General features: G+C 43.6%; 1 protein-coding gene across 1 annotated transcript; it reads right to left on the bottom strand.

Moving 5' to 3' along the window:
* Window positions 1-18896: 18896 nt before the first annotated feature.
* On the bottom strand, window positions 18897-21881 carry LOC124688602 (probable polygalacturonase). The gene is made up of 5 exons (XM_047222260.1): window positions 21468-21881; window positions 20892-21012; window positions 20113-20361; window positions 19785-19938; window positions 18897-19589 (listed from the first exon to the last, which is right to left on the bottom strand). Exons 1-5 carry the CDS (start codon window positions 21879-21881, stop codon window positions 19064-19066), a joined length of 1464 nt encoding a protein of 487 aa, XP_047078216.1. The 3' UTR covers window positions 18897-19063.
* Between the last annotated feature and the right edge of the window lie 443 nt (window positions 21882-22324).

Below are 22324 nucleotides of genomic sequence, written 5' to 3'. Positions count from 1 at the left end.
TATCTGCTTCTCTAGAGCTTCCTTTTGCATCCCAGCTCGCGCTATAGCTCGCTATCGCCATCGCTCGCCGGAGAGCGCCGCGTTTCATGGTCATCAGTAGGGTTCCAGTAACCGTTTTCAAGCGGCGCCGTCACCATCCGTTTCGCCTCTGTGTGCTGGTTCGAACTGAACTACTCACTCGTCCACGCGAGCTTAGGATCGTCGGCACCGTCCTGAATTGGCCGCCGGCCATGACCCTAGGGCGAGGACCCTGCATATCTACTCCTATAGCTTTCTCCGTGCGAGGGTTTACCAATGAAGTTTTTTATTTTCTTTGGTTTGTTTAGGACATATGTACATGGAAACCATAGGTTGGGCATACTTTACCATAAAATAGGCTCCGTTTGATCCGTAGCAGGAGTTTCCACATACAGATCCTGGATTTTACCAAGTGCTAGCCCATGTATCGAAAATTATCAACGCCGGGTACATGCAAGGTTAGCCAAACCTTACATCACACTTGTACACATATGTTAGGGACATATGCAAGTTTTCCAGCGATTCCGACGCTCCGGTGGTATGTATCGTGGGAAACCCTATGGCGGGGACCCTACAGATCTACCCCTATAGCTTTCTCCGTGCGAGGATTTACCAATGGTCTTTTTTATTTGCTTTGGTTTGTTTAGGACATATGCACATGGAAACCATAGGTTGGGCATTGTTTACCATAAAATAGGCTCCGTTTGAGCCGTGGCAGGAGTTTGCACATACAGATCCTGGATTTTACCAACTGCTAGCCCATGTATGCGAAAATCATCAACGCCGGTTACATGCAAGGTTAACCAAACCTACATCACACTTGTACACATATGTTAGGGACAAATACAAGTTTTCCAGCGATTCCGATGCTCCGGTGATCTGTATCTTGGGAAACCCTAGGGCGGGGACCCCGCAGATCTACCTCTAGGGTTAGGGTTAGAGTTAGAGTTAGCAATGGACTTTTTCCTTTGTTTTAGGACATATGTACATCGATAGTAGATGTTGGACCTATTGGCTCCGGTTGACCCGTCTGCGAAAAGCTCACTCGTGGGACCTACATATGCCATCTACAAATTCTTAAAAAACAGAACCATATTTACATAATTCAGACTAGTAAATAAATAATACAAACATAATAAGAGTAATATGAGAGAGAAAAAAATAAATAAATAATCATATGCCGAGGGTGGCCGTCGGCATAGCAGGGGGATGGCCTATGCCGAGGGTGGCCCTCGGCGTCTTGGCTGACGCCGTAAATACGCCGTCACGGCACGGGTGGGAGGGGAGGTCATGCTGGTGCTACGCCGACGGCTCGCCTACGCCGACGGTTGAGTTTCGGAGCTGCTCCGACGAGGCCGTACCCCGATGGCCTCAACATTTGGCCGTCAGCGTATAGTCTGGCCCTCGGCGTATACTCCCATTCCTGTAGTGCTGGGGTCTTACGATGCGCCAGAGAAATCCGCGCGCGCCTTCCACACCACCTTCGTCAGCCTCAGAGGCCACCAGGCCAGCGCAGCCGCTGAAGGCCTCAACTTCCTGGACTCACCGCGCCCACCATACCGCCACAGCGTCGACCCGCAGAAGGTGCAGGCGGCCGCGCTCTCGCATGCCAACCATATATATCCCCGTCGTCATGGACTGCTCACAGTCGCAGGCAACGGCCACCGCGCCATCGATTGAGCCATGCATGGTTTGCCACGCAGCACCACTACGGACACGGCATGGACATTTTTGGCGGCGGCGTCCAGGTGGGTGTTGGCGCAGGACGAAGGCATCGACGGTCATGGCACACCAGCCGCCGCTCTTCTACAGTGACATGCAGATGCAGATGGAGGAGCGCGGCCATGGCGCCAGCGCTTCGCTTAATTTGGAGCTTCGACCTTAGAGACATGCTTCAAATACTAGTTTGACATGATGTCACTGCTCCGATCAATTAATCGAGCCGTGCAAATTGCGTCAGGTTGCATTGCTTTAGCTGCCTGCAGAATGAATTTAGCAAGTGAACGCTGAAAAAAAAACCTACAGAAGCACCGGACCTACGTGCATATTCATATGCAACGTGCAACAGAACGTCGTTTTCGAGCATGTGCACTATAGGCCCTAGCAAGCAGGATCCTAGTATATAATCCACTGTGTGTTGAGTGACACCAATATGTCCATTCTGGGTCGGATTCCTAGTATATAATCCACTGGAAGTTGAAAACGCATGTGGCCATCACAACAACGAGCACGTACCGGTACGCAGCAAGCTAGAGCAAAAGAGATGCGATACATTTTAGTACATCTAAATTTTATAGTCTTGTACTCTAGAATGTTTGAGTTTGCTACACTTATAAACTCACAAACATTATGCCAAGTTCTATAGATATACTAGATATTTAAGGATCGATACTGTAGGGTGGAGGCCACAATAAACGACACACTATGATACATTAAGAAGCATAAATTGATTTGTGGATCGAGCGGTAATTTTGTCTTGCTTTGATTTAGGATGTAATTCATTGTCAAAGTCTTCCTTTCCCAAATTTTAAATAAAATAAAATACTTTTTGCGACAAAATATAGTTCCAGTTTAGCATAAGTAAGTGTCTTGTAATAATAAACAACTAGAACAATATCACAATCATGTGTACCTTAATACTTAATGGCATGATTAATTTCAGTGAAAATTATGTTAGGTATTCATGAATATGGCGTACTTAAGATAACATATCAAAGAATGTAACCGTGAAACGGTCATACACTTAGTGGAAAGATGGCTTATCACAAAGTCCAAAAGTTCAGTACAAATACAGGGGAAGAATTTATACTAACTTGTTTTGGGAAAATCAAACTCGTTTGCATGGCTCATCCTTCTTCTACTAACATTCCTACCTTCCAAGATTTATGTTGTGTTTCATGTTGGGTATACACGTCAATGACAGTGATAATCTCATCGATATCACACACTGCAAAGGGCCGAGACATGATGACCAAATCATAGTCTTGCATCATCGGGAAACAATGTCCTAGTTAGGGTCACAACAATGAATATCATGACAAAAAGAATTCTGGCTTTCAATCCTCCACAGTGTCTCTGGCAAAACTTGTGTTGATGATCTACGATGGGGGCTTTTTGCCTATTGTGTTAAAATTTTGAAGAGAAATATATTGTTGTACCAAACTTCGCTATTAGTTAAACAAGGCTTCAGAATAAAATGGAAGATAAATTTCTAAGAAATCGCCTGATAACATACACTGAAAAGGAGATTGTCATTGGAATATCAATAGATGCAATTATAGTAGTTTGATGAAGCACCATGTCGAGTGGACTTTAAGAGAAAAGTGTTAATTGCTCTATCTCCTCTTGTCTAGACTTCCCTTTTTCAGTAATATGAAATTGTACATCCTTTTGTCCTCAACAGTTATTCAATGAACTAGTATGGTGGCCCTCGCAAATGCGAGGGCGTTGTCTTAATTGGCTCGAAAGTGAGTGAAATGTAATATTTCACATTATGCAATCTAAAAACACCAATCTGTAATCATCGTAAAATACGTTGCTAATGAACACCGCATGTGAGTGGAACATTGAATCATGTGGATGTAGAATACTTCCCTATGACATTCCTGTCAAATATATTTTAATTGTACTTTATTAGAGAGTTTATGACCATTACATGCTCTATTGATGATTTGTGTCGTTTGTCTACTGCAATGCATCACTACATCGAACTCAAATTTTGACTGTGAGTTCGCGATAGGTGGTGTGTTAGTTGTGTACACAATGTCAACCAGTTGTTTCTAGGTTCTTGATATTATTTTTAAGGCAACCAAAATAAGTTTCTTCGGCACAATAGTTTTTACGATAAATAAAATATATCTTTGATTGTATTGTATTATTAATTCGAATCGGTTTATTGTTAAAGTTCCACTAAACAAAAAGATATTCTTTTACAACATTCTATATATAACCTAGTGATTTGCTTACAGATTGCACCATCTAGTCGAGTTGTTCCATTTAATTTAAGGGTGAATTTTACTTCCTAGTTTATACGTATTGTTCAGTGTAATAAATTTTTTTGGTCCGCAAGCATGTAATTAAGGCGGCGTGGAAAGTTTCCTCACATGCTATATGTTATACTGCATAGCATCAAAGGGGCGGCCCAATCTACTTTCCAGTTCAGATCAATGCGTTCTCTCTCTTTCGTGGATAACACCAATAAGTATTGCAGAATAGTAGAGATTTGTTTATCGACATACTCATGCATTTTTTTTTTGACACATTTATAGTAGGGAAAAAACTCTCTACTGTGTCAAAAATTTTTTTACTTATTCATATATGTAGGCTATGCATGCATAACATAGTAAATAGTACCAGGCACATGTGTATGTACTGAATTCTACGCAGCAATGCAGCCCAGCCTCTGCTTGCCTTTGGTGCACATAATTTACATCTATAAATTTGATCTTCTCCTACATAATTAGTGTCACTTCTTGTATTTGGTAGACTTATGATCGATGCAGGCAGCTGGTAATTACGTCAGCGTTCGGCCTGCATTGGGTGGCGTCTATCAGAATAGAGGAATCGCCTGGTTCGTGACGTCCGCTGTGCATCGGCCCCGCCTAAGACTCAGAGTAGAGGAATATACCCTGGTTCGCGGCGTCCGACATCCACCGGGAGCTCTTGTCCGGCGAAACCTCAGAGTAGAGGAATCGACTGGTTTGTGACGTCCGACATGCACCGGCGGCGCCTGTTTGATGAACCCTCCCCTGTTTGACAAAACCTCATGACTCCTGGTGCGACGCATGGTAAGAAGAGAACGTTTACTCCGTATTTTCTGTACAAACTTGGGGATACAGGTGACGTTGGAATTGTTTATGTACCAAGTGTTTGTGTTTGGACCCAGAAGAAGACGTAAAGAAAGAGGATTTTTTCCTCTTAAAACTGTACGTGTAACCAAGAGTCCACGTAAAGAAAATATACACGTGTAAACCAAAGAGTCCAGCTACCATGCCTTTCATATGTGGTGGCCCATAGTGCTAGGTATTATCTCCTTTTTGCACCAACGTGTTAATAAACCATCTTTTATTGTCACTTTTTTACACAAACGTGATAGCTTGTACATACTTATATTTTACGTAACTTTTTCTGACTTTAAATCTCAGCCGTTATAATTATGATGGACGGATCAAAATAATTAAGTACATGTGGTTTAACGTGGTGTCTCTATTTTACACCTTCGTATTATGCTTTTAGTATATAATAGATGGAAATGAAATTGGAAGCATGATTTTTCTTATACGGAGAAAAATAGAATCACCTGCTAGTGGTGGCACCGCATGAAAACACGCAGAAGTTAAATAAAATCACTTGTCTGTGTGCGTTTGGCTCTATCCCACCTTGGGGCGGCTAAAATGAAAATTTTGACATGGTGACAACATTTAACACGAAATAATGTCATAAGGAGAGTTTAGCCCCATACGATCCATCATACGTGCTAGCGTTTTGCTTCACATTGTTAAAATACAATTTCCATATTCATTTTCGTCGAATCATATTCTGATTGAACTGGGATCATATTCTGATTGAACTAGGTAGAGTACGTACGTGATCTTAATGAGGTCCCGCTAGGTAAAAGATCATGAATGTACTTCCTCTATGCATAAATATAAGATGTTGTAACACACCGATTTAGAGCAAGTACAATAAGTACTAATCAGCTGACTATAAGAATTAAAATAATATATTATTGCTTAGTTGGAGGAGAGAGAGGAGGAGAGAAGGAGAGTGGACTCTTAGACTGGTCATAGTGGGGAGTTACTTAGACTAGTAACATATGCTATGTTACTAATCTAGGTTTACCTTCATAGTAGGTAGTAACTTATATGTGGTGTCATGCACTGTATTATTTATTATATTGTAGACTCATTTTGCCTTGAGGTATGTGATATTATAGTAACATAGCTAGTTATCACTTCACTCTCTTTCTTCATTTATTAGCATTCCATGTCACCAAAATGCGTTGAGATGTGTGATGTTACTAGCTATGTTACTTCAATACGAGCAGTTTTAGACTAGTCATAGTGGGAAGTAACATAGAGTAGTAACATGTGCATGTTACTACTCTATGTTACTACCTTCATAGTGGTTAGTAACATCAAAGTAGTATCATATATGTCTTCATTAATTAGCTTATAGACTCATTATATCTTGAGAAGTGTGATGTTACAGTAACTAGCTATGTTACTCCATCCCCCTCTCTCCTCATTAACTCACTGCCACATAAGCAAATTTGCTGAGTTGGACACTTAGTTACTAGTAGTGAAGTTACTCCCACTATGAGTAGTCTTAGGCTGGCCATAGTGCTAGTATCTTAGGTAGTATCATGCATCTTAGGCCCACAAAAATGCTGATGTGTCATCTAATTAATGAGGAGAGACAAGATTAGAGTAACATAGGTGGATACTGTATCATAGCGCACATTACGAGAAAAGCTAATACTAAATAGATCTTGTATACACATTTTGTATTGGGATTCTACAAAACAATAAATTTAGAAAATTATGATACTACTCTATAATACTACCCACTATAGTGATAGTATCATAGACAAGTATCATATGCATGATACTACAATATGATACTATGCACTATGACCAGCCTTATGCAAGAGCCAGCTCTAGCACGTGCTCCTAGGCACTTTGTAAGAGTGAAAGATGAACCATACATTGATAAAGTACTACATTTTTATAGTTCACTATTGTATGTGTTAGCTCTAAGTTGGCTATAGATGACATGTCACTTGGTTTATAGCCAGCAGCTGGCGCTGGTACTACTCTTAAACTTCTTATGAGTAATAGTTAGCTGATTGCTTACTCCAACTGCGTGGCTAGCTTACATGTGTCGCGCCCATCGACCGTTGTTACTCCATGGGCACAAAGTTTTTAACCGCCTACCTTTTTTTTTGCATCTTTAACCGCCTACTTTCTGCTCGGCTTGATCTTTACTGTATTGGAATCACATTCCGGCGGAAAAAGTTCATGTGACTTGATCAACATTTCCCTCCAGCTCGCACGAGTTAAATAAAATCACTGCTGTGGGCGCACGTTTGACTCGATCAATCTCGCCGGCCTGAGCGCCAGCTTCAGGTTCATAACGGCACTGGATCGAGTGGACAGCCTATCTAACCACCTAGCTAGACGCCCGCCCAGCCAACTGTGAGTGCAGTGTTACCGGCCGGAGGTCGCTGTAACACGGTATCAAAGAAAAATGGAAATACTGGGCAATCGATCGATATCGATGGCCTTCTCGATCTATTTCGCTTTTGACAGCAACCGGCGTTTGCTATCGTTTCTCTTGGCTACACACTCAGCTGCAAATACTGAACGATCGATCGTTCCGTATGGAATTCTGAATGGGCTTTTGGCTCAGGTAGTCGGGTATTACTAATTAAGTCGGCGGAATTGTTTGATCAGAAAAAAAAAAACCTCCTCCCTTATCCCCGTCTACAGTGATAAAGGGCGATTTTTGGGTGTTCTCCGTGCTACCCAGCTCGCCGCCGGCGATCCGGCTGATTCCTCGCCCTCCACGGCCGCTCCGGCGGCGGGAGAGTGGGGAATCGATGGATCCCGGCGTGTACATAGTTAGGTGTGCGTGGGGTGCTTGCCGGCGGCGCTGTGGAGGTGGTGGCGTTGCCGGAGAGGCTTTTGGTGTCGGCGGTTCTCTCCTCTGCTCGAGGTGCTCCGGTGGAGGCTCGATGCAGATCCGTCGTCCTCGGCGCGTCCGCCGCTTCTTGGAGCCGCGGCGTGCCTCCCCCCGAGCCGGCGTTCATGACGGCGGAGCTGGCTCTTGCTCGTGGGGTTCTTCGGCCTTCACCTCGGTGCTAGGCGGTGCTTTTGCTCAAGATCTGTGGGAGTTGCAGGCGGGAAGTTCCTCCTCGACGGCGGGCTCGGATGGCGTTGTGGAAGAAGGGTGGTGCTGGCGGCGGCTTCGAGCTGATGGTCGTTCACCGTTCAGATGCTGGCGCCTGCGTCGGTTGGATCATGCAGCTTTTCAACAAGGTTGGTCGGGCCGTCGTCTTCGGTGCGAGGTAAGCTCGCCTTCTTCCTCTCCGGTGGCTTGCTGCTGGAGCTCGAAGGAGGTGTGCGGCGTGGTGGCTCCGATCTCGCCGTGTGGTGTGTGTTTCCTTCCTCTGTTCGTGCGTGTGCGTTCTTGTTGCTGATGTTGTACACGAACTCCCTTCAAAAAAAAGAAAAAAAAAACAACGTAGACACACACTTCACAAAACAACTGCCACTTTCGCTTCGAATTAGTTGATGCAGCACTTTTTTAAAAAGAGTGAAAACCTACACATCAAAAGCATGTCTAGATATATATGCAAAATTATCTCAACTAAATTGAAACGGAGGCAGTACTGAATTTTGGAGTTACACAGTTTTGAGGGTAAAGAAGATACCACATACGTTCTTGACTTGAACGACCCTTGCTTCACACTAAAAAAAACATAGTCCACCTAGCTTGTCCTTAAAGCCTGATTTGATTGAAACAAAAAAGTGGACAAATAACATAACAGGTGTTTCTACACCCGGGTGCATATGCATCCTTTATTTAAAATGCATTTTAAAGATATTTAAAAATGTTAAACAAATATAAAAAATATCTCGTGTATATCTTGAAATGTTACATGCTCACAAAATTGTTTCAGCAAAAATCGACATGTTTTGTGCTATGTGTAAAAAAGATAAATTTTCGTGCTAAATTGTCTATTTCTCCAGATTTTTTTTTTGTCTTTTTACACAGGGCAAAAAAATTGTCGGTTTCATGTGAAACTTTACATGTCCACGTAAAACATGTCCTCTACATACGAATTTTTTTCCTAAATTTTATAACCTTTTGAAATATGTTTTATACATACTTGGTGCATATGTTCCCGGGATCAGTTTTGAGTTTTTCGCAAATAACATAAGAATATAAAATTTTTGGCACTATTCATCCGTCAGGTTCAAAGGAAAGAACATGAAATTTTTCCTTTGATCCTAGCTTTAATGGAAAAAAACGCAAAATTTGAAGTTCACTTGGACCTCTTTTTTAGATTCCTACACACCAAAAAAAGACTGAGGTCTTTAGTGAAATAAAAACATTCAAATTATACTCTTTAATGTGGTTTGACTTTGTATGTCACTTTCATTAGTATTCTCGTGTTTTGCCTATTCCTGCATATCGAACACCCAAGTTTTAAAAAAAATTCCCATGTTTTCTAATCCTTTGTTTTGCACATGCATTCTGTCATATATAGTCATGTGTTTTTCCCGTTCTTTTGTTTTATAATCCTATCAAACAAACAAACCCTTAATGTTATATGTTATCTATTATCTTTTTTGTCTTCTTAGCTATGTTTTTCTTGTTTTATCTTCTTAGCTATGTCTTTTTGTGTCAATTGCACATCTCCTCTTTTTTCCCTGCAATTGCGCTTCTTTAGGTAGTTGCATTTCTTTGTAAATAGCACCTTAATGTTGAACGCAAAGTGACCGACTCATGAGCATTTTCAACCACCTACACTACAAATGACAAAGGGATTTTACATGTGGCTCGTGTTGCTGGTAAGATCAAGGCATATATTGATAACATCATGATATGCTGCTACAAGTCCAGGTCAGTTACCAGGTGTGATTCCTCTCCTGCTCCACGTTGGACTCCACCACCGTTTGGCTTGATTTGTGTCAATGTCAATGCTTCCTTGTTTACTACTGACAATCGAATGGATTGGGGGGAGGTGTCTTCAGGGATAACCATGGTAATCTCAAGTTATCTGTCTCCAACCCCTGAAATGGCCGAGGAGGTCGCCATTAGGAGCTCGCTCACTGCTGCCTTCAATAGTGGGTTTAAGGATATAATCCATGGCTCGGACTGTCTTTCGATGATTCAGTGCATTTGTTCCCCGATTGAGGAGCGAACGGTGTTGGTGCACTGGTGACCAACATCTAATCGTTGGCGGCTGGGTTTCATGAACATGTTCCATTCAAACATTATGGAAGCAAGACCAATGTTGCGACTCATATTCTAGCTGATAGTTGTGATAATCCGGTTTGTAGTTTGTCTTTTGATGTGATTCCGGAGTGCACCGGGAAGTACTATGTAATGATTTTCAGTAGTCAATAAAAACCAAAGTTCTTTCAAAAACAAAAATGATTTGCACTATGTAAATACGGTATCAACATTTTGAGCATGTTATGCTATATATCAAATACTAGAAATCTGTGATTGCAATGATTACTTAGCGGGTCGAACTCCGTGCACTATAAGCAAATAGAATCAATATGATATATTTTTAGATCAATAGAATCAATATGCTAGGGTGTAATCCACGTGTGGATGCTCGGTTGATGGCTTCTAAGTGTCTATTCATAAACAAGCCCAGTCGTGCTTAAATTTTTCACAGCTTTTCTAACTACAAACTAATTATCGACAGTACCCATGGTCATTTTTGAAGTAAAGATAGCACCTATGGTTTTCATCTTCACAATCTAAATAATTAAAATGATATCTAGCTATAGATTTAAAAGTTTGACTAAAACCATGTCCCAAAAGTTAACTAGTTGTGATATGATGGAATTAGCTAATTACATGTCCTCTATCTACGACGAGTGAAATTCACTTTTACTCCGTAGTTTGAGATTTCTATTGTAATTACCTTATTTATCATATTTTCATCCAGATTCTTTATTTACTAAATGGTTTGCCACTTTTTTTATCCCTTTTAAATAATCTATATGCTAGGGAGTAATCCGAACCACCATTACTAGTCCTCAGATCTCGGCTTACATGCCATTCTCTGCGACTTGGAGCAGCAGCACGACAAGTGAGGGTGATGAGAAATTCAGAATATCAACTTGGAAGGTTGAAAATTCAGAATATGTTATTGTGAGCTATTTTTGGCATGGATCACGATACAAATCTAACAGTAAGAAGAATTTTAACTTAATTCTTAGCCAAAGATGAGCAAAACCCTTCTTTCACATGTCCTTGAAGAAACAATCACAAGTAAGACAAGAGAGAACCTACTCCAAAACGACAGCCGATTGAGGCCCCACCGAGCAGCCCAGGAATCTCCACGCGTTCCCAAAGCAATCCGGACATGCCATTGCCAGGAGGCTAGCTAAGACCATGCACGTCCCCGTCCCTACGCGCCATCCTCGAGTCAACGCGCCGCGCGCGACCGGCCCCGGCGAGCGACGGCATGACCTTATAAGTAGCTGCGCCATCCCTGCCGCCAACAGCATCACCGGTGAGCCAGCGTTCGACATCGACGTACAGCAACACGACGCGAGCTTCAACTAGCTAGCTAGTTTCCGGCCACCATATACGATCGAGCAGTGCCATGTCGTTGCTGTCTTCGCCGCCGGTGAGCAGCACCGCGTCGCCGGAAACGGAGGGCGGTGGCAGGAAGTACAAGGGCGTGCGGCGGCGCAAGTGGGGCAAGTGGGTGTCGGAGATCCGGCTGCCCAACAGCCGGGAGCGCATCTGGCTGGGCTCCTACGACGCGCCCGAGAAGGCCGCCCGAGCGTTCGACGCCGCCTTCGTCTGCCTCCGCGGCCCCCACGCCGCCGGCGCGGACCTTAACTTCCCGGCCTCGCCGCCGCCGCCCTGCCGCCACAGCATCGACCCGGAGGAGGTGCAGGCGGCCGCGCTGTCCCACGCCAACCGCGTCTCCGTCACGGCACGGGAGGCGGCCGCCGCGCTCTTGGACGACGACCACTGCTCGCCGGCGCAGGCCGCGCTGTCCATGGACCAGCCCTTCTTCACGCAGCACGGGCACGGCATGGACATTTTCGGCGGCGGCGAGATGGTGGCACAGGACGGCAGTATGGACTGGCGCACGGTCATGGCGCACCAGCCGCCGATCTTCTCGCCGATGGCCGGCTGGGGCGGCAATGCCTACGACTTCTTGCAGGCGCCGCCTCCAGTAGAAGATGACATGCTGATGGAGGAGAGTGACCATGGCGCCAGTGCCTCTCTGTGGAGCTTTGACCCCAGAGACTCCTACCTCAGATACTAGTCGACATGCTGTCGCTGCTATTCCATCCGTGCAAATTGCTTCAGGTGCATTGCTACGAGTTTTATAAGTGCATTGCTAAGTTTTTAGGTTCGGAAAAATAAGTGCATTTGCTAAGTTTTGACACTATTAGTTACAGTATTTAGTTTGCAGCCGCTTTATTCTTGTCTCATTTGTATCTCTCTCAAACGGATCAGTAAAGCGTGAAGCTAAAAACTTGTATGTATGTGTCCTCAGAAATACAAATTTCTTTAGAATTATTTTAAGGGATTTGCTAGTTCTCAGCTGAGAACTAAATTAGTTCTCCCAACAATCAACTGTATCGTGGCTCGTGCACATATAAATTGCAAGTTGGATTGCAACCGAGTTTTTAAGTTGCAAGTGGGATGCAAGTAAGAAAAATAACTATAACCGTTGGATTTGCTTTAAAATGGTGCGTTCGATTATTTTATAAAAGAAGTCAACTTCCACATGATATGTATGCCTCTGACTTTCTTGAGATAGCCTATATGATGGTTCCCCGAAAACAAAACGATGATGGTTGATGAATATACAAGGGATATATGTTAGCTACATGCACACTGAATTTCATGTGCAAAATCAGTGGAATAAGAAATAAGGCCTACGTGGAGTCGTGGGCCAATACCAGCCCTAGAACCTAGGTGCATATTCACCGGCAACTTGCAGGGGCATAGGCTATAGACAACACACTGGACGTCGATTTCAAGCATGTGCCAATATAGCAAGCAAGATCCGAACGAGTATACAATCCACTGTGTGTGGCGTGACACCAATTGTCTACTCCGGGTCGGATTCCTTTGTCTCGCAACAGTTCAACTGAAACGCTGAGAAGGACACGCGCACTAGCTGTTGCCTGTGTATTGTCCTATGCTATCTCGATCACGTCAACACTGAAAGATTATTTCATCTAGAGTATTCAAAACGCTTCTTTTTGAGAAACAGTTTTTTTTTTTTTGAGAAACAATATGTTCATATGGTGAGTGCATGTATGTTTTTCGATAAAGAGCATATATTAATATCGCGGAGATACCAGTTACACTCATTCTCTGCAATAACATCATGCCCTAATAACATAAAGGATGCACACGGCCAAAAAAAAAAAAGAATTACAAAAAAAAAAGTCTCGCTACAGAGATCGAAAACTCGAAACAGCAACACTGACACCACCAAGACAACACCAGAAGATCAGCTTCTCCATAAGGGATGCCTCCAAGAATGAAACAGTGCACAAACGCTGTCGTCGCCCAATCATAGATCTTAGGTTTTTCCTCTCTCTCAAAACAATTCCTTCAACAAGAATATTGCCAGGCACAACCAATTAAGACCAGACCTTGGATTTTCACTATGAAAGATAGAACTCTGAACTTCTCATGTGCAGTCGCCTCCATATACAAATCATTGTTCGAAGTCACGAAGCTCCAAGCCAATTTCACCTCACCACCAAGATCCGACCACCATTGCTCTTCTACCGATCTCAGTTTTCATGACCTTCTCCGCCAGCACCATCTATGTACGTGTGAGTGTCTATGTTTGTACTTGTTTCGCAAGAAAAAAAAAACATAATACACACATGCTCACATACACACGTATATACTCAACCTATGAAGGTACGAACATCTTATCCATACAAGTACCTCGAAACACTGAGCCGACGGGTCATGTATTGAGATTGACACAGTTTCTACAAACAGCTGAACTATTGATGGAAACATCTCCTTTTGATGAAATAATATTCTGCCTTTATGAAAACACAGAGGCGTCAAACATGTGGTTTGATTCAAGGTGGTGTGTTTTTGTCGATATTTTTACCAAATGACCCTCCTTAACAAAATACTACTACATCCTTTCTAATGAATATGGCATATAATTTCTTTAAAGTTAAGTTATGTAAAGTTTGATAAAGTTTTTGGAAAAAATCGTAAACATATACAATACAAAATCAATACTGCTAGATACATCATGAAATATATTGTCATATGATCTATATACAATATTATTTTTGTTGATAGGTTTGCTAAAAGTTGGATCAAACTTTACTTAGCTTTACTTTTCAAGAAAAAATACAAGCACTATTCATTGGAACAGAGGGATTACAAAATCACAAAAAAGCAAAAACTTCAAAGGGAGTTGTGGCTATATGGAGCCCTTTTTTTAGAAAATCAATAGCTTCAATTTCTGCACTTCAATTTTTTTGAAAAATATGCAATTATGCATTGATGTCTAGTACTCCATCACTCTAAGACAAACTTTCATAAGACGGAGGGACGATGTACGTTTGAAGTTTCATCGGAATTAGGTTTTCAAATTTGACCAATGGTGGAGGACGGGAAGAATTTGAGATAGGGTGAACTCTAAAAAAATGATGCAAAGACCAAAATTGTCTCGATGAATAATAGTATATATGATTATAACATAATCACATAGTACAACAGAAATGGAAACATACTTGAAAATAAACTGAACCTAAAAGAATACCAATAATGAACCTGAAAATAAGTAGATCCTGTAAAAAAAATGTTGGACAGCAAAACTGTCCAAAAAAAAAAATAGAGGCTCTGGATAACATTTGTATGTATCTGCAAAAAAAAACAGAAACCTTTAAATAGCATTTTCGAGTTTTTTCAACAAAAGGGCTCCCTACAGCTCGGGGTCCATATCGATGCACTCAAGAATGATTTGATTTGTCTTGGTAAAGCATACACAGCGTGCTGAGTTTGATTTCTAGTGTACAGTGATTACAACCACCTCTAGTAACCACGCAAGCAACAACTTGGCTCTGAGTACAAAGAATATATCATCATCATATCTGTCCATGAACCCCTCTTCATACACTGTTCACCAAATTAATGGAAATAGAACAGCGTGTGAGCTCGTGATGGAGACAACACCAATGTTTCTTCATCCGTCATCACTACTAGTAACTGAACTATAGTAGAAAGTCTAGTAGCACCAAACCAATAATAAATCACCTTCTTCTTATAATATCCTGAAGCAGCAGATGAGTTACAAAAAAAAGTTCATCCATGTCAATTCTGCCGAATTAATTTTGTAACAATGGGTACATGTAAAGTACTAGAAGCAGGACCAAGTGTATCTGTAGGAGAATACTTCATGTTGATCTATATAGAAAACGAGTTGAATCTTCTTCCGTGCTGTACTTTAGTCCTTTGGCAAAAGGTCAGTCAACCTGTCCCAGATACACTTTTGTTTGCACAACACTGGCCAGATCACCCACACGTGAGTAGCGTGCGTGTATGGCCTCTGGGTGGGGGCTCTGCTTCTCTAACTATTGGTTACTTACACTGATTAAAAATAGTGCAACATTAACTGCTCCAGTTAAACATGTATAGTGTGGTCACCAGAGCTTATCAAATGGTAAGAGAATAATATGAAGAACTTCTATAATATTCCACTCAAGCTAAATCTCAAGATACGCCGCTCTCCAATATCCTAAGCTCAACTTAGGGGAGCAGCATCTTCCGAAAAAATCGAATAATAACAGTAAGGACGTCAGTGTCAAGAATGTTCTTCCCTGATCCATGGCTAAATGATTGGTAGCATGGAACAAACTAGAACCAACAGTTCACCAAACAGTGCTTAATATGTGTGAACTAGCTATGCACATTCTTAGAGCATCTCTAACAGAGCCCGTATTAGTCCGAACCGAAAAAACGGAGTTCAGTCTTCCGAAAAACGATTTGAGAGCGCATTTGGGCACGGCGCAGAACAGAAACTGTAAACCCAAACCGAACTCGAGAAAATCAAACGACGCGGGAAAACAAGTTTCGTGATTGAAGTCGATTTCAGCCGATCACGCTGGATTCGATCATAATTCACACTAAATAGTGGCAAAATACAACCGCATTGCACCTAAATTACGTACTACGGACCTATTTAGACTAAAAATTAAGATTCCCGGCGACTTTACTGTCACCGGGCGGCGGCGGAGGGTTTTTCGACGCCGCCGGTTGCTAGGCGACGACGAGGGCCGCCAGCTCCATGGCTGCCGCGCCGGAGGCGCTCCCGCAGAGCAGCGGCGGTCCGTCTGCGTCGTCGTCGTCCCCGCTCGGGGGCAATGGCGGCAGCGGCGGGCTGCACCCGCCGTCAGCGAGGGGCTCCTCCACTTCCCCAGCCGCCTCCGCGGCCGCAGCCGCCGCCGCAGCCGCCTCCGCGCGCCGTCGGAGCGCGCCCGCCATTGCGTCCGGCCACTTGCGACCGGCCCGCTTCCATGCGCCGTCGGAGCGCGCCCGCCTACCGCGCTCCGTGTCCGCCCGTACGCCCGGCGGACGGCGAATTGCCCTTCCGGCGCCGGATCGGCCGCCGCCCCTACCCACGGGTCTTGCCCTTGTCATTTCGGACGGCGGGGTGGTGGCCGTAGCGGCGGAGCGTAGGCCGAGCGCCCGGGATTGCTCGTCGGAGGGGGCGGCGGGCTACGGCGGCGGGAGGGAGCGGCGGAGGGGAGTAGGGTTTCCGAACCGAACTCCCCTCCGCGAACCCTTTAATAGGGGCCGCGCGGTGAGTTTCTCGGGCCCCGAACTTCCGGTTCGGGCCGGCCCATCTTTTCGGGCTCTGATCTGCGCGCATTTCAGCCCGAACCCGTAAATCCGCCGGAAAAGTTCGGTTCCGGCGGGATTTACGGGCTCTGTTAGAGTTGCTCTTACGGGGTTCCTGCCTTTATTGTACTTCTAGTAGGTCAACCAGGGAGTGGTAGCCAACACGCAGGAGCAAAAAAAAAAAGCCACATCATTCGGATCGGCTAGATATATATACCTAAGTTCAGCTTCAAGATATGCCTCTCTCGTGTCTTGCTAGGGCCCACCGCCAGGCAGACTCATCCTAAACTTCTCAGAAGTTCAATGATAGTAAGGGAGGGTCACTGATAGAGAACGCTCCTAGCCTGATCCATGGCAAAAATGATTGGTCAGCAAGCATGGAACCAACTGGAATGGGGCAAGCTGAGAAACAGTGCTTAACATGTGGGAACTAGGCACATTCTTCTGGGGTTCCACCTACACTTATTCTAGTTTTATTTTTGCGACAATCAAGCTAGGACATTCTTCTTCTTTTGACTGTGACGCTTAGCTAGCACGCAGGAGCAAACAAGATTTAAGATCCCAAAGGGCAAAGACACGTGTCCGGATATCAAATCCTGCTCTGGAGTCTGGACCACAAGCACACACACACATGCATGCAATAGACTTCTCTTCTACCCTCCGCACAGAATGCTTGTTTTAATTGCCTACAATGTGATCTCACTGCTTATCATGATGCAATCAAGATGAAGACGCTGCAAATCTTGGGTTGATTCAGAATCAAAGCGGGTACATTTAGAAGTCAACTATTACCTCCATTCAGAAATACACTATGTTCTAGAAAGTGAACCATGAAAGTGAAATTGCTCTTAACTTTGACTGCCTCTAGTATATATACGTACTATGCAATTATTTAGATTTGGTTAAGTGATGGATTCTTCTTAGTACAACATTTTTCCCTTAGACTAAAATATATATTCATATAAAGAAAGTAACTGTCTAACTGAATAGAGACAGTACACTCCAAGGTAAAATCGGTGGAATATAGTATGAAATCAAAACCTTCTTACAGAAAGGTCAATTTACAGGGTTGATTATCTTGCAGGAAAATAGGTGTATTTCTTTACAAAAAAATATCTAAGCAACAGCACTTAAACTAAGAAACTAATGGTATACCTATTGTGTTTGTCCCAAATAAACATCAACATAGACATTTACTTCCAATTGTCAAGCTAGATAGTAATTGATCCAGAGACCAAGTCAGTAGTCTGAACAGATAAACAATAACATTGAAATGGTCATGATGACAGCAGTGACAATGCAATAATAAATAAGAGCACATGTTTGTAAACGTGATGTGGTTGTTGATGTGTGGCATCCAACAACAGCGATAGGCATGAAGGATCTTATCTATTCTAGGGCTAAGATCAGCAAATCCCCAGCTATCTGAACTTCGGTCTGATAGCTACCGGCTATAAAATGCCTAAAATCTCTCAGAGCCGCAGAAACCAGTGATGTCTCGCTCTGGGTGCTCTTCTCTTTAGTGAAATCGATAGAAACGTGTACTCGTAGAGATCAGAACAAATTGGGAACAATGGAATGGTTAGAAGCATGTGATGGAACGGATGAATCACCTGGCTGAGAAAGCACGAGAGTAGTCCCATGGATCGACCTCTGTCCAGTTCTGGTTTAAGGTCAACCTCCTCTTGATCACAGCTTTCGCTTTTTCTTGCATTTCTAATTTCCTATATGCATCCTTGTAGTTTCCACTGTCAAAAAAGGGGGGCAGATGAGTTCATGAAATAAACATGCTACTAACAATTAGCATTTAGAAACAACTTTACCTTCTCCGACTTACTACTCCAGGTGTGAGGGAGTTGAAAGTGAAACAAAAGTTACAAAATATTCTCTATAAGAAAATTTGGCACCACCTTGGCATTCACAGCTATCAATATACATACTCCCTCCGTTTAACAAATATAAGATGTTTTAGACACTTCACAGTGAACTAGATACACACCATAGTGAGTGAATCTACACACTAAAAGTAGACTAGATACATACCAAAATAGATGAATCTACTAAAACCTAAAACATCTTATATTAGTGGACAGAGGGAGTACAGCAGTACATTAAAGAAACTTTAAGGTTAAAGAAAGTAAAACCCTTCAGGCAGTAGTTACATAGGGGTAGAATTTATCAGACAGTGTAGCACAATAGACTAGAAAGTTAAGGCCAAAACCTTATAATATCACAATGCTCCTTTATCCGTTTCGAAAAAAAAAAATGCTCCTTTCCACCTTTTCTAACAACAGAAGTTCATATCATTGTAGAGACACATATAAGACACTTTAAACAAACCTACGAAAAGGAGAATCCTCTCTGCATTTACAGTTCTATAAAAAAATGTAAAAGATACACTATCCAAAAACTATAACTGCTACAACATATTGTTTGTGTATCATATATCATAGTCAACTTCTGTGCTGTTCAGCATTGCCGCACGCTTCACAAGCTGTCCATGCTCATTATAGACGTCCAAATTCTCGCATGGTTTTGGAAACACTGACCCAATAACACGCCCCTCTATGTAGGAGCATTGGAAAATATGCTTCTTCTTGTAGCTGATGCCTACTGACATACGCTGAAAGGTGATATCCTTGATAGGGATGGTGTTGCTGCCATGAGCACGGACAGGAACCCGGACACCCTGCCCATGTATGTCTTTGAATGATATGCCTGTGATGTCTGGGAAGGCATTCCTGTCATACCCATCATCAGCATGCTCATTGTAGTCAACCTTTATCACAATCCCAGCACGAACATTGTCAAAGGTTATGTTGCGGTAGGAGATATTGCGGATGTAGCCTCCTCTTCCTATGGCAGTCTTTATTCTCACACCTCGCCTTGAATCCCAGATGCGTACATTCTCCACTGTAACATTTGCAACTCCACCAGACATCTCGCTGCCAATTGAAATTCCAGCACTGCACAAAGGCAAAAGGAATAGTGTAAGCCTCAACTTTTGGGAAGTATACCCCAGCTAATACTCCACATTCTATACAAAAGAATGTGAAAGCTCATCCTGGTGTAAAACCTTCTACTCTACTGCTCTGTCTTGAGCAGCGGATTTGCAATAGAAGACTAATGCACATACATATTGTTGACAAAGCAATTTATACCTGACCAAAGAACGGACTGTCACATTGCGTATTAAAATGTTAGAAGATGACTGCCCATATGCAATCCCATACTGATCCCACCCGCTCTTTATAGCTATTGCATCATCACCAACAGATATGTAGCAATTCTCAATAAGGACATCCTGACAAGAGTCTGCAAAGTGTACATAAATATATGTCAGCTGAAGATACCTACAATGGTTTATTGATCAGCAAATTCTGTCATTAAGATAAGAATCTTCCTACATGGTGAAATAACGCCCAGATGTTTCCAAAGAAACATATGATGTAATGGAAGTCAGTAAAAAAATAGGTGCAGGATGAATACCTGGATCTATGCCGTCCGTGTTTGGAGCACCAGAAATAGGAGCTAAGATTGTAACATTAGAAACAGTAACATTTGTGCAATCATATGGGTGGAAGTGCCAGAAAGGTGAATTCAACAATGTTATATTTGCGACAATAATGTCCTTGGACCACATCAGTTGCACAAGTGGAGGCCTTGTGTTCTTCAGCATTCTTCTACGATGCCTCAACCACCAAACTTCACCCTGGCCATTTATGCTACCATTGTATCCTATTTAGCAGAGTGGAAAGAAGAAAGGAAGCGACAGTTAGATAGCTATCATCCAATGAAGCAGTAGCATAGCAATATCATCATTGTTCGGTTTTAGTAATAATACAGTAACACAAATCAGAAATAAATGCATAGTGAAACCAACAAAGTGCAGGTACTGCTGTTTCAGTGAACTCGATTATTGCACTTCAAGAATCAAGATCACTACATAATATGCAGTTCAAGGTATGGATGTAATGCTCTATTTATTAAGAATGGTTGGGAAATCCAATGCATGCATACTGAAATCAAGTACATTCAGACTAGAGGCCCAGAACAGGTCAAGTAGTTGATATATGTTATTTCACTCGGTCAGGCATGCTGGTACAGAGTTACTATCACTAGATTGCTTAATATGCAGATCATGCAATTCCCTCACTGATGTTGCTTCATAGTTAACCAACAAATCTACGATAAGGTGCTGTAGTAGATTAGACAGCACAGCTTTATAAGCTGGTGTTGACAGCTTACTCAGATTAAAAAAAACAGACCTGTAATGACTACATCTTTCAAATTTTGTCCATGAATTAGACTCCCGAAACGGGGTCCTTTCCGCTCCCTCCCATACCCATAAGATGGCAGTGCGGGCATCAGCGGCCAATTCTTCTCATCCTGTCAAGAAAAAAAATCAGAACAGACACTTGGTGATCTGAAATCGGTGCATGGTACCATGGTAGGCTATAGATACAAAGTGTTGGAAGCCTTGTTCTGCTAAACATATTCCACTCAACTCTGAACAGACGCATTCAAATCTAAGCACCGAACACCACCAAAACTAGGCTCTTGCTTTTAGCTATGTTTTACCAATCTACAAACTAGCATAGTCTGAATTGAACAGGCATAGTGGTAATAACTACATTGTGCATTTACCCACCCCTTTCAAAATGGTAAACTCTCAGTAAACATTGAATCATTATTGTGAATTTATGATCGCTTCAGTCATCTGTCCTAGCAAGACATCACACGGCGGCAATTATTTTGAAGTTTAATGTTTTCGAAATGGTAAGAAATGAACCACATTGCTCCAGTTCTACAGCTACACCGAGGCTACTCGCGAGCAATCTCACCGTGATGGCAAGGATCTCCGCGCCCTCGGCGAGGAAGAGGGTCATGTGGCTGGTGAGGTTGAACGGGCCGGTGAGCCACCGTCCGGGCGGCACATTGAGCTGCCCTCCTCCGCGGTCCGCGATGGCCTCGACGGCGCGCTCGAAGGCCCGGGTGTTCACCGCCCGCCCGTCCCCGACGGCGCCGAAGTCCGTGAGGTTGTAGGCGTTCGGGCGCAGCCGGGGCGCCGGGCGCGGCGGCGGCGCGAGGATGCCGCCCCCGGCGAACATGGAGGCGGTCTGCCAGAGGAAGACGAGCGTGAACCCGGCGACCCAGACGGCGGCGAGCAGGGTCTTGTTGGCCGCGAGGAAGGCGGCCGCGCTCCGCCGCTGGCCGTGGAGGTGGAGCCTCCACCTCCCGCCCGACGTTTCCACCATCAGGCGCGCGGCTAGGCGAGATCTCCCGATCTAGGGCACGGCGCGCGGCGCGGCGGGGCTTAATCGGTGGGGCGGGACGCGGCGAGCTCGGATTCCGCGGAGGTGGAGGGGGATGGTGAGCGGGGAAGGGAGGGGGGTGAGGGAGGTTCCGCCATGGGGAGTTGGTTGGTGCCGAGTTTGGTTTATAGTAGGAGGGAAACGGCGTGTGTTTGAGTGAGGTGGAAGCGAGGAGGTACACATGTCGCGGGTGATCGCGCACGCTGTCGAGAAGGAAGAAGACGGTGGGAACCGTCATCTAGATCGTCTGATCTAGATCTAACGGTGGAAGGTTTATCGATGTTTTTGGCTCTGTTCATAAATCTCAAGAGTGGTACCAGAAATTTCGAAAGTATAAACTACAAACAGTTCCTTCAACCACCTAGCGACAACTACACCCTTTTACA

Source organism: Lolium rigidum, chromosome 2, assembly GCF_022539505.1.
Source record: "Lolium rigidum isolate FL_2022 chromosome 2, APGP_CSIRO_Lrig_0.1, whole genome shotgun sequence".
NCBI lineage: Eukaryota > Viridiplantae > Streptophyta > Magnoliopsida > Poales > Poaceae > Lolium > Lolium rigidum.
Note: the sequence above shows the minus strand (reverse complement) of the source record. Positions and strands in the feature narration are given on the sequence as shown.

Excerpts from the sequence above, each read along its gene's own strand:
- LOC124688602 (XM_047222260.1), bottom strand. The coding sequence starts at position 21,881 with ATGGTGGAAACGTCGGGCGGGAGGTGGAGGCTCCACCTCCACGGCCAG. Across the intron at positions 20,362-20,891 it reads GAAAGATGTAGTCATTACAG|GATACAATGGTAGCATAAAT; the intron begins GTCTGTTTTTTT and ends TCTGCTAAATAG. Across the intron at positions 19,939-20,112 it reads CACGGACGGCATAGATCCAG|ACTCTTGTCAGGATGTCCTT; the intron begins GTATTCATCCTG and ends TACACTTTGCAG.